We start from the raw sequence: 12,680 nt of genomic DNA, 5'->3' as shown, positions 1-12,680 counted from the left end.
CGAGAGTCACATATAGATCCAGACTACACCTAGATTACTTCCCCCACTCCCCTTTCCTCCCCATCCCCTCAGAGCCTGGGAGCTAAGCAGGGTCAGCCACAGTAGGTACTTGGATGGGAGACCACCTTCGGTCACTGTGCAGCCTGGAAAGCCGTGCGGATGGGGTGCCAATTAAGGTTGCCCACTCTGGATTGGGAAATTCTTGGAGATTTTGGGAATGGAGTCTTGGGATGGCGAGGTTTGGGGAGGGGAGGGACCTCAGTGGGGTATAATGCCAGAGTCTGCCCTGCAAGGCTGCCATTTCCTCCAGGGCAACTGATCCCTGTAGTCGGAATATTACTTGTAATTGTAGGAGATCTCCAGGTCCCACCTGGAGGGTGGCAAGCCCAAGTGCTAAGAGTCAGAGCACAACAGTAATTCCCATGTGAGTATTTAATTTATTTATTATTTATTTATGTCATTTACATTCCTCCTTTCTCACTGAGGCTCAAGGCAGATTACATAGTGTGAGATTAGTACAATCAGTGGCAAGGACAAGGGCAGGCATTTCCATACAGCATCAAGAACATTTCCATAAACAATGTGATAGGATAAATGAATACAAGTTTACAAAGACAGCACTGGACATGCGTATAATGAAGTTTGTAGCTCTTGCAGGGCTTCCCGATCCACTTGCTGGGATTCTTCCACCATAGAGCGGCCGAGGAAGGATAGAGCGCCACTCCCTCGCTTCCAAAGGCGGCTTTTCCGCTTTCAAACAGGAAGTTCTCCTACATTCTCTCTCTATCGTTGAGCGCCTCTTCAAACCGTCGTCCGGTGACGGGTGCTGTGATGGCGGCTCTCGGGGAAGCTGCTTCGGTGCTCTCTGAGGGGAAAGATGGCGTCGCTCAGGGCCCGGCGGCGCCCCCCGAGGCGGCTTTGCCTCTGCAGCCTTTCCAGAGCCGCCCCGCGCCGGCGGGCGAGGCGCAGCAGATCCAGCGGTTGGTAGCGGTGGCCGGGAAAGGGCAACCCGACGAGGCGTCTCTTGCAAGGAAGGCAGTCTCGGATTTGGTCTTGTCCGCCGGCCTGCCGGCTCCCGCCTCATCCTCTCCTGGGAATTTGGGTCCTTCGCCGCCGCCAGCCCAGGAAAGCGGCCTTTTGACGCCTCCTCTTTCCTCCTCAGCGCAGAGCTTCAACGCGGCCACGGAGCCCCTGCCGGCGTCCAGCGCCCTGCACAACGCGGCACAACAGTTGCAGGATGTGGCCCGGCGGGTCGCCCTCCAACAGGGCAAATCGGAAGCGGCGGCGGCGGCTCTTCCTCCCGCCAGGCTTCTTCCAGCCCAGGCACGTCTATGGAATTACGCGTGTGGGAATGAGTTTTCTGAGGCTTGTTTCATACGTGCAGGGAGTAGAGTTGTCGATTTCCAAATGGGGGCCTGGAAATTTACAGGAATTACAATTCATCTCCGGACTAAAAAAAAAAAGAGCTGGAGAAGAAAGAGCTGGTCCCTTTGGGAGTGGACTCTTCGGCTTTATACACTGCTGGGGTCTCTCTTTAGGCTCCCTAATCTCCAGGAATTTCACAACACAGAATTGGCAACTGTATGCAGGGAGAGTTGTGGTCCAGTGGATTGGCCTTTTAGACTGCAGGGGGGGGGGGGGATCGTGGAAGGTTTTGATTGAGAATGTTTCTCTTTTCCCCAAACCAGAAACATGTTGCAGATGGAGAACCAGCAAATTTTAGAGGGTAGCAGAGACACCCTCATCTCCTTGCTATGCTAGTTTACCCTGTTATCAGCAACCAGCCTTTTAAACTTCAGGACTGGGAGATGAAATGGAGGTGTGGTAAAAATTCCAGCTTCAGAGGAGACAGAAAAGGAAGAGCCTAAGGCAGGGGTGGGCAATTGTTTTGGCTCGGGGGCCACTTGGTGGGAGAGGAGGTTAGCGGAGGGCCGCACCTTTTAAAATGATTGCATTCATTAGTTAACTTTGCATTTCAGAAAAGGTATAAATTATATCATAAAAATCAATAAATATAAATTAAATAAAACAGTGGTAGTTTTATTCAGTTTATTTGTTGTGTGAGGGAGAAAAGCTGCAGAGTGTTGCTTTTTCGGTGCCAGGTGCCCAGTAGGTGACTGGCTTGGCAGGCTGCATGTGGCTCTGTAGCAGGCCGCATGTGGCCTGCGGGCCGCAATTTGCCCACCCCTGGCCTAAGGCAAGCTGATGGATACAAGCCAGTGTGGAGTAAATAGGGGATTTTTCAGAGTTTATTTTTGTAGCATTTATAGTGCATTTTGGTGCTTCCGTATGTGCCTTGTTATGTAACGGTTCTATCACAGGCACAGCCTACAGCAGCAAGAGAGGGTACAGCAACAAGCCATGCAGCTTGTGAACTGTAGAGAGAAAGAGTACCTCAACTATTATGATTGTACCTTTATTCATACCTGTGTGTGAGACACAGTTAATGTTTATATGATTTTAGGATTTGAGTCCAGTGGCGCCTTAGAGACCAACAAGATTTTCAGAGTGTAAGTTTTTAAAAGTCATAGCTCTTTTTGTGTCTGTAGAAGGGAGCTCAGACTCTCTAAAGCTTATACTCTGAAAATCTTATTGGTCTCTAAGGCGCCACTGGACTCAAATACTCCTGTTCTACTGCATGCCAACACAGCTACCCACCTAAAACTATATGATTCTACATGTCTTTGCAACTGCCTCTGTTTTTCTTTTATTTAAGGTCTCCCTAATACCCTTCCAAGGGGACACATTAGTACAAGAACTAATCTTGTACCTGCATTTAAGTTTTTCATATGAATGACTCTCCATAGCTGACACTCCCTGCCTGCACACTGAAGTGGTACTGCAGATGGAACGTGTCCGCCATGGAGTGTCTATTGTACCAATTACTCTCCTATACATGCAAGGCAGGCTTAAGGCATGGATAATATTGCCAGATGCTTAGGGAAATAATTGTTTGCTGCAGTCTTCAATACACATAGATGAAGAGAGCAAGGAAGAATGAGACAGCTGGCTCCTACCAATGTTTTTCTGTATGTCAGCCTCCCAGCTCTTCTGCCTTTGAACTTAGATTTTTGGAATCCAAAACTTCACACTGTTGATAGAAATCTTCTGCCTAATATAAAATGTCATTGTGAACCCACTTTCACACTGTCACCCACCACAAACCTCCCCATAAAGGTTTGGGGCTTCACAGGCAGTTATGGGATGTCACAACAAGCCACCTTTCTAACCTTTGTTTTTCATGCAGAGAGCCCTGACCCAAATCCACACAGAGTTCCCTCCTCTTCCCAGAGGTGCTACCTGATGGGCGCTCATTCCCTATATTTACTTCCCCTCACTTAGCTACTGCCCAGGGCTATTGAGGAAAGGGAACTCAGAGTTAAATATACCTTAATATGCTGACACCATTTGTTTAAACTTGACCCATTTGAGATTTGTATGTTTTATTTCCTGTCAGCCAATAACTTGACACCAGCCACTGTTAAAAACAACTCAGAATAACTTTTATTTATAACACAGAACCTAGGAGTGAATTATTTCAAAACTCATTGATATAGTGTGATTATACAGAGAAAGATTACTATGTAACAGAACAGAAGTTAACAACCAGCCGTATCTCTGCTGCTACTTTCAGCAGCCTCAAACCCTTCTCTCAGTAATTGCCTTCCGACAGACTCCCACTGTCACTGGTCCAGCATTTTGCTGGTTGTCATTGACTCTGAGACAAGGTGGAGCTGGAACCAGTCCTGTCTGTTACAGTCCTTCTGTAAGATTCTGTTACACAGTATTAAAGGGTAGCTTGAGCCTATCCTCTTGTTTTAGTTCAGTGATACTCAGTGGCTTGGTCCCCCAAAGTGGCACCTGCCCCATGTTTCAGAAAAGTGGACAAGGCCCATGCCTGGTGGGTTCATGGTTGGCAAGTGGCTCTCATGATGAAACAGCTGCCATCAGAGGAGCAGGTACTTTCCCAAGCCTCCCTGATGTGTTGGCCTTGTACCAAGTAAATGTGGCTTTGGGTTGATGGGAATTGTGAGTGTGGCTCTGCATGAACTGCGGAGTGAGTACCACTGCTTTAGCTCCACTGCGGAGTGGCATCCTGGAGTGGGTAAACAGCAAAACTCACCCCCTTTTTAGTTGTAAATGGTATAAGGGAGCCAAGGATCTCTCTGGAGTTCTGGTAGAGTAATATCAGGACTTCACAGGCACTCTGCAGAGACCTGGGCTGTTTCCACACTACTCACCTTCATCTGGAACGCTGTGGAACTTTGTGAAAAAAACACGGAAGATAGCGTCTTGTGCTACTTTTGAGCGACCTTACGCAAAACTTGCGCAAGAAGATGCTCTCTTCTGCGTTTTTTTCATGACATTCCACAGCGTTCCGGATGAAGGTGAATAGTGTGGAAACGGCCCTTGTTCATATTCCAATATTTACTGTCTGAAATGCTTTTTGTTTTCCTGTCCCAAATCTATCGGCATTATTTCATTTTACACAGGAGTAACAAAGATGAAGAAAATGACTTGCCTTGGCCTCTTCCTTTTTAAACATCTTATGTACTTTGTGGATATGACAAGTAGCTGTAGGAGTGTAGGAATGAGTTGGGAGTGTAGGAATGAATCATTTTTAAAAAAAATAGTACTGACCATGTTATATAGGCTTCAGTTGGAGTCTTCCAGGCTGAATTCACTGGATTTAATTGGAATTGAGTCTCACTGCTTTTTGTATGAGCTTACTTGCTGATAAGTATAGTTGTGGTCTTCTTTTGACTCTGTCTTCTGGGTTCTAATTCCTGTTGCCTGAAGAGCAAAGTGCTCTTGTTATCCATAGTGTTATTGTGGATAATGTTCTTTGTATACAGGAGGTCTAGAAAATTAAATAAAAAAGAAACAGTTTAGTTCAGACATGTTTGGAAAGCAGTATGTTGTTGTAGGGCTCTAATGTTCAAGTGTATGAGGGAAGTCTGTGTAACTGTATGCTTAAATAATTTTGTGTCTTTCTTAAAGCAATTTGAAACCATCTGTGTCCAAGTACAGTCTGATCAGACCAAAGAAAACGAAAGGCCAGAACTATCTTTTGCTGCAGTTCAGTCACAAGATGTAGCCGTGGCTCAGCCAGTTGAGAAGAATGCAAAGGTGTTAGGACTCAATGTCATTAATCCTCAGATCATTAGGATACTGCCTCTTACGGAAACTGGATCAGATCAGTTTTTCCTACACAACTCTTCTGGGCCCACAATTCAGCTGCTCCTGCAGAGACCTCTACATCCTCGTGGACAAGTATCAGCAGATAAGATAACAACACACTGCATGTTAAATGAGCAGAGAAGCAAGACTACACACACTCCAAACATTACTGTGATTTCAACTAATCTGGCAAACTCTGCTGGAAACTTAGAGAAGAAGCAAAAGCTTAAAAAAAACCTGAAGGTGAAAACCCGATCTGGGCGGATTTCACGTCCTCCCAAATATAAAGCTAAGGACTACAAATTCATCAAAACTGAAGATTTGGCAGACTGTCACCAGTCCGATTCTGACGACTATTCTGAGCTCAGTGTAGAAGATGATGAAGAGGGCAAGGAGAAGGAAACACCCTCATTGTTTGGTGCCTTGAATTGTGACTTGCGGCCAAAATTGTTCAAGTGTCAGACTTGCGAAAAATCCTACATAGGAAAAGGAGGATTAGCGCGGCATTATAAATTGAATCCTGACCATGGACCTCAAGAATGTTCACCGTCTTCCTCTTTGAATAGCCTTTGTATGATGACATTGCTGGAAGATGCTGGGAAAGCAAATGGTCAGAAGAGTTATCAGACTGTTGTACCACCACAGGTTACTGACACTTTAACAAATAAAAAGGGAGATGCTACAGAAAATCAGCAACAGGTAAAAAGATGTACTTTTCCCCTTTAATGAATTTTGAGGCGATATAATCCCAGCATTACCAGTTTTTCTGGGTGTGAACAAAAGCTCTACCCATGATGCAGTGGTGTAGTATTGGGAATAGGTAGACCATAGTCTGTCTGGCATACTGTGGCTTCAGAAAAGGAGTTTTCTTGCTTGAATTTAGAAGTATGTGCCTACCGCTTTGGTGTACAGACTCACAGGCTATTGGTGCTATTGTTTCAGGCTGAAAAACAAACACGTACAGACAAAAGTGTTTCAGAGACCATTCTGATGTTCAGTTTTGTTTTAAAAGTCTGGTACAGGTGAAGGAAAGAGAATATTTGCAGTACAACAAAAGGATACCCGTTTGCTACACTCAGGTCTAGGAAGACCTCGACCACCAAGGCAGCGCGGCCGCCCCAGGAATGCTGAAAGATCAAGATATTCCAGCAGATTTAGCAAGCCTGGACAGTTCCCTTCCAAGTTTAACAATAAGTCAGCAGAATATCACAGTGTATTCAGAAGGAAAGCTAGGCTAGAAGAGGTATGATTTGTTTTCATGCTTATTTGTACAAATCTATTTTATTTACAAAATTTATACTTGTCTTTCTGCCCTCACGAGAGCCAGAATCTGCCTTCCTTTTTATGGCTGCAGCATTTAGCCAATTAAATGATTAACTAGTCAGTCCAGGGCTTTTTGATCATCTTAAACAGTGCTCCTGGTTCATAGGGCAACAACATTTTTTTAAAAGGACATACTTTTAACATCATCCTGCATTCTTACAAGTATTTCCCCTTTCAGTATAGTACCCACTGCAATGTCCCTGTGTATTATCTAAAAACATGTGGATTGGATCTGTTCTCCCTCTCCCCATTTTGCAAGGGACACATGTACAAGAAGGGGATTTGTGTTGATTCCCTGTTCCCACTGTAGCCTTCCTTGTTCCCCTGCATCTCATGGAGGGAACGGGATCAACTACAATTTGTACAGCTAATTGACTGAGAGTGCATAGCAATTTGCAATTCTTGTGGTTAAGGGAGGGAGTTTGAGAAGCCTTTAAAAAAACGTGTGTGGTGTGTTCATGCTGTGTCAGTTCATAACTGGGAAATTTGCCATGACCTGTTCATGTGGTGCTTACAAGTCTCGTGCATCTGTCTCCTACATAGATAGGTAGTGTGGAGTCGCTTGGATATTGCTGTCAGGATTTTCTTTAAATGTACCTTAAACAGCTTGTATCCTGGTAATGATGACAAGAGCTCGTTCCTAACATTGTTACTTGCTGATTTGACTTGTTTTCTATAATTTCATAGATTTCATACATCCTTCTCTCTCTCTTAATCCTCATATATTTAGAGTTGGCGTTTTAGCTATGTGATTTATGGCTTCTCTAAAGAAATCATTATGGTCTTTAACAGCTGATTCAGCAATGCACCAATGAAGATTTCATGGAGTTGGTGGTCCCGCATTTTACAGCATTTGTTACTGTGTTTGAATTCCTACTTATGAAGGCAAGTTTAAAATGTTATGTCTTGAAATTTCGAAGTCTAATCTGCTGAAGTTTCTTTAATCTGGTTAAAGTTTACCTTTGGTTGAGAATGTGCTGACCAAGCCATCGCATTCCGAACTGTTTTTGGAATTAAGGAGGGAAATAGAAGTGGTGGAAGTCTTTTTTAAAATTAGAATTTGCAGAGTAAGATCTTGCTACATCTGCTTATGGGGAAATATTTCACTATCTACAATCAATTGCCTTAAGTCAGCCTCTTGATATGGAGCAGAGATTGAAGCCAAAACAAAAATAAAGTGGAGATCAGTCAGATGGAGGTCTGAAAATGAGACTAACTTGTCCAATTGTGTTCTAAGTAATTGGGGGTAATGGTCATTTTTTCCATTTTTAGGGAAACAGAAACTTAGGGCTGGAACCACCAGCTCTGTTCTGCTAATGGTGAAGCTGTTCTCCTGTGGAACAGACTTCTTAAGCTGGAAGAAGGTGCTATCATTAGTAGAGTGGAATTTCCGGCATTAATAGTTGGGCCTCTTCCACATGGTGAACTTGGCCCACGAGGATTGGATCTGCTTTATTCATCAGTCCTGGCCCCATACGGCTTTGATTCTTTAATTCTGCAGTTTGAGGGAGTTGAACAGAAGTGGCATGTTTTTTATTTCTGCAAAAATTATTTCTAGAAAAATGCCTCCTTCCTGCTGTGGGATTTAAGGACTGGTCAGTTCCCTCAGTTGATTGCTGAGGGAACTTACATTTTTTTTTCTTTTTAATGGCACTGACCTTGCAGTGTTGATGTTTTCAATTTTTTTTAAAAAAGCCAAAAAAAGAATGGACTAAAAAGTACAGGGAAAACAGGTGAAAGCTTTAAAATATTAAGTGGGATTCAGGGCTGTCTGCAGAGTTTTTGTGTTAGCCATAATATTGTAGTATGCCCTCCCTCCCCGTTGCAAGATTTTATTTTCTTTAAGGCACTGATATTGCAATGTTGCTATTTATTTTTTAAAAATCAGGAAAAGATGATTGGTTGCTGTTCAACCAGTCAGAATACAGGGGAATAAAGGGGAGGGCGAAAGGCAGGGCCAGGCCTTGCACCAAAGAAAGCATTCTGCACTTCAAAAAAGCTCTGGTTTGACTTTGCTGGGAAAAAATTGGGGTATGTTTACGTGGAGAAAAGCTGCAGAAAAGCCGGGGAAAGATTGATTCTGCTGCAGGTGCAGCCTCTCTGTGCGGAACACAAAAAAGTCTGGGAAGCAGTTTGGAGAGTGAATTTGGGTATTTTGCCTGCGTATGCAGAACTCTGGAGAGAAATTAATGAAGTATTGGGCCAAAACAGATGAAAAAGCCCCTTGTGGAAAAGACTTTACTTCAATGATAAATTTTTCTTCTTGTATATCAGAAATAGGAAGTACTGTTTGTCAGTAGCCAAAGAATCAAATTGCCCAACCAGTTTGTGGGCAGTCTCAGCATGATATGTGCAGTATTTTGATTAAGAGGCATAGCAAATGTAGTTGTAAATCAAACTCTGCAACCTCTGGAATTGTTGAAACTCGGCTGTTTACCTTCCCAGTCTTCTTGCAGCATAACAGAAGCAAGGCTATGATTCTTGTTTGCAAATTCCCCACTACATTATAAGAGCAGAGCACAGCAGAGCAGCCAGTGTTATCAAGAGAGGCAGTGACAGGCTAAGTAGTAAAAGTTGAAAAGCAGGACTGTGACTCTCTTTCAGGAGTCCTTTCAGCAGTTAATTTGTGAAAGTAGCACATGCATGATGGATATATACCTGCTGCTATAATGAGGATATGAACTATGCTTATAGCCTGCCTGTGGTTTAACGTGCTGTTCTTTTTTAACCAGGTAAAAAAGGATGAGCCAGCAAAAACACTCTTTCCTGGTATATACAGAGAATTTGAAGAACTGCATGCTATGGTAATGAAAATGTGCCAAGAGTATTTCAGTAATCCTGAAATAAAAGAGCCTGTGGAAATAAAAAATCCCAAGGTAACTACGAGTTAGTAAATCTGGATGTTTGTTGCTAGCCAGCACCTACTAGCCACATTGCACGTAGGTGAAATCAGACAGAACTTGATTGAAAAGAAAAGTGAAGGGTAAATGGACAGAAAATAAATCTTCATTTTTGCTGTGTCATGTTGTGTATTATATTTTAGATCCAAAGACAGATCCAAAGAATTGCAAATAGTGCTTGTGGGCCAAATTTAATCTGCCTCCCGCTTCCCATTGCAATCCCCTTGCATTCTCTAAAAAGTTGCTCCTGAGAGTCCAGATACCCTTGGACTTGGTGTGGGATGCAAGTGTTGGTGTAGGCAGTGAAAAGGAGAAATCAATTCACTCCCCCTTCTTGAGCAGATGGAAGATTGAATTTGGATCCACCCAGCAATCTTAAATAAACTGACTTTGCTTGTTGCTATATCTTGCTCCACAAATACTGTGCTTTCCAAAATGGTGCATTACATTTACTACATTTGGTGCATTCTGGGAACTATTTAGTTATGGTCTAATACTCTTGAAGTGGTATATGGTGCCGAACATATTGTCCACATCTGTGTTAAATTATAAATAAATCTTTAGAATGTTTTGACCTGGCTATCCCAAGCAAGCCTGATCTTGTCAGATATTGGAAGTTAAGCAGGGTTAGCCTTGGTTAGTAATTGGATGGGAGACCTTCCAAGAAGACCAGGGTTGCAGAGCCAGGCAATGGTAAACCACCTATGTTAGTATCTTGCCTTGGAAACTCCAATTGGGGATATCATAAATTAGCCATGACTTGACAACACTTTTCACCACCAGATCTTTAGAATACAAGCAACATGTAGGCATCATGTCCCAATATTATAAATACTGTGATTTTTTTAATGATTACTGCATTAATGCTTGGAGATTCTCCTCTGATACTCCCTGATGAGATGAACCCTTCTTTTACAGGTTGCTGAATCATTAGGAATAAATTGCAATTTATTTGGAGTGCAGAGTATTCAAGCAGGCTCTTCCTCTAAGCAGGTTAAAACTTTTGGCAAGCAGATATTTCCAGAGGCTTCAGGACAGAAACGAGCAGCTGAGGTACAACTGTACATTTTGCTCAGTTAATCAAAATATACAAATCTAAAGAGCATATAGAACTTTGTGATTGGTTTTTTGCAGATGTGCCTTCATTTCAGTGAGTGCCATCTTTGTACCAATTGGCTGAAAATTTCATTCCTCCACAAAATTTGAGTCTGGCTAACACCAAAACCTAAGCTTTTAATTCATGAAAACTTTATGAACTTTAATTTCATAGTCCTACTTAGTAACTCCACTTGTGTATAAAATCAGAATGCATCTTACTGTGATTTATTCCTTTTTGATAATTACCATTCTATGCATATGCACAATTGGTATAACAAAGCAAATTTTGTATTTTTGCAATATTTTGTAACTCAGATCATTTTTTTCAAGTGTCATTTTGATTCGAAGCCAATCCATGGTTCCTTTTGAAATGTTGCAGCTTCGAAGCCTTTTAAGAGGCATTTCTGCATGTGTGATGATCCTCTGATGATGGAAATACCTGGCTTGATAGCAACTATTCATCTAAATTTTGTATCAACAGAGTTCTAATGAATTGTTGCCACTTGCAAAAAGGAGTAGAGAGGAAAGCCTGCTGGAGAATATGAATGATTATGCAAATCACCATGGAATGGAAGAAACCAGCGCTACAAATGAAGGTGCTATTTGAATAGTAGAAGCTGTCTGTTTAGCTTAAAAGATATTTATTTCTAAGAGTACTGTAGGCCTTAAATACAGAAACGGCAAGCTGGAAAAATAGATTCCTAGATGTGAATTGGACACACCAGAGAATTACTTTTCAGTATTTGAATTGCATCCTGTGGCCAGTCTGGTGCTAAGTAGCTCCCCACCCCAATCAATGGGAACTGCTGGGGAGGGTAGAAGGTGGCAGCCTGAGCTACAGGCTCCTTCCCATCCCAAACCTAGTCTGGGCTCAGTGCCTGCCTCCTCTGGCTGCAACCTTATTTCCCTCCTGGTGGTGAGGTAGTAATGGGGGAGGGAGAAGTAGGCCACTGCTTTCCATTTTATGGAGTAGGAATTAAGCCTGATATGTTCCCAAAGCTCCTCTGGGACCATGTTTTGGAGGATGCTTCAACCCAGCACTCCTAACTCCCAGGTGAGGGCTGAAGCTAGATTTGTAATGTTGCTTCTGCCATTGGTAGGTGAAAACCATTGCTGTGGTTTAGTCACTGGAAATAGTAAATGCCACACCAATGACCAAAATGTTGTTTCATTTGTAGCAGAACTGTGGCCTATCTAAATATTAAATTCCACAATAGTATTCAATACTTAGGCTTAATTCTGAATCTTTTCTTTAAAATCAATGTATATAGATTGGTAGCTAACATAATTTATTAATTTCTGTAGGCAATATCTAGTCTTCCTTTTTTTAGTAGGAATATTTCTATAAAGCTGTGCTTTTTTTTAAATTAAGATTTTCCTCCAGAAGATAACTGTGGAAATAGACTGGTAGAGGAACAATGTGAATCACTTGAATTAGAAGTTGGAATGGATTGTGCAAATCCTAATCTGTCCTGTCAGCCCATGAAAGCAGTGCTTGAGAACTTGCAACTTTCAAGAAAATTGGGCCTGGATTGTTGTCCAAGCTGCCTGTTTGAGCCGTCTGTCAATGCAGAAAATCTGCCAGAGAAACTCATGAAAGCAAACTCACCTTGGAACACAGCAAGCAGACCAAAGGAGTCTGGATTTTGTAGTACTCTAGCATTTGAGGAATCTAGTGAAAACCCTGGCCTATCAGAACGTGAAGAAAACAGTCATAAGGAAAAATATCAAGAACTTCAGCAGAAAGAAAGGAAAGACTCCTCCATTACCAAAAAGGCAGAATAATCTGAGAACACTGATAAGGTTAATGAACTTCAGAAATACCATCCAGGTAATGCCATGGCAGTAGCTCAGCCATTTTGAGACGCTAGCAGAGAGTACAGCTCCTGTATAAGAAGCTTGATAACTCAACAGTGTAACTGACTTAATTTATGGGATGTAACAATGTGCTGGTTGGAGAAAGCTGGCAAATGCGTAAGAGAGGAAACAATAACATTTCTTATGGATGATGGCCACATATTTTTCTACTAAACAAATCACTGAAGCTTCTGATGGGCTGGTTCTGCTTCACCTTGGTAGTACTGTTGTTTCAAACTGACTGTTGCTGTTACCAGTGTGCTCCTTCGCACAACTAAAACGTGTTTGAAAAATTTTGGGGTGGGGGTGTGTGTTTAGCAG

General features: G+C 42.5%; 1 protein-coding gene across 1 annotated transcript; it reads left to right on the top strand.

Moving 5' to 3' along the window:
* Nucleotides 1-819: 819 nt before the first annotated feature.
* On the top strand, nucleotides 820-12,669 carry ZNF839 (zinc finger protein 839). The gene is made up of 8 exons (XM_054971997.1): nucleotides 820-1,323; nucleotides 5,002-5,880; nucleotides 6,194-6,424; nucleotides 7,297-7,389; nucleotides 9,237-9,380; nucleotides 10,323-10,457; nucleotides 10,984-11,098; nucleotides 11,875-12,669. Exons 1-8 carry the CDS (start codon nucleotides 832-834, stop codon nucleotides 12,285-12,287), a joined length of 2,502 nt encoding a protein of 833 aa, XP_054827972.1. The 5' UTR covers nucleotides 820-831; the 3' UTR covers nucleotides 12,288-12,669.
* The last annotated feature ends 11 nt before the right edge of the window (nucleotides 12,670-12,680 follow it).

This window comes from Eublepharis macularius, chromosome 2, assembly GCF_028583425.1.
Source record: "Eublepharis macularius isolate TG4126 chromosome 2, MPM_Emac_v1.0, whole genome shotgun sequence".
NCBI lineage: Eukaryota > Metazoa > Chordata > Lepidosauria > Squamata > Eublepharidae > Eublepharis > Eublepharis macularius.
This window is presented reverse-complemented; position numbering and strand designations above follow the sequence as displayed.

Coding starts and splice junctions, on each gene's coding strand:
- ZNF839 (XM_054971997.1), top strand. CDS start 832: ATGGCGGCTCTCGGGGAAGCTGCTTCGGTGCTCTCTGAGGGGAAAGAT. Junction 7,390..9,236: donor TTGAATTCCTACTTATGAAG/GCAAGTTTAAAA, acceptor TTTTTTAACCAG/GTAAAAAAGGATGAGCCAGC. Junction 10,458..10,983: donor GACAGAAACGAGCAGCTGAG/GTACAACTGTAC, acceptor TTGTATCAACAG/AGTTCTAATGAATTGTTGCC.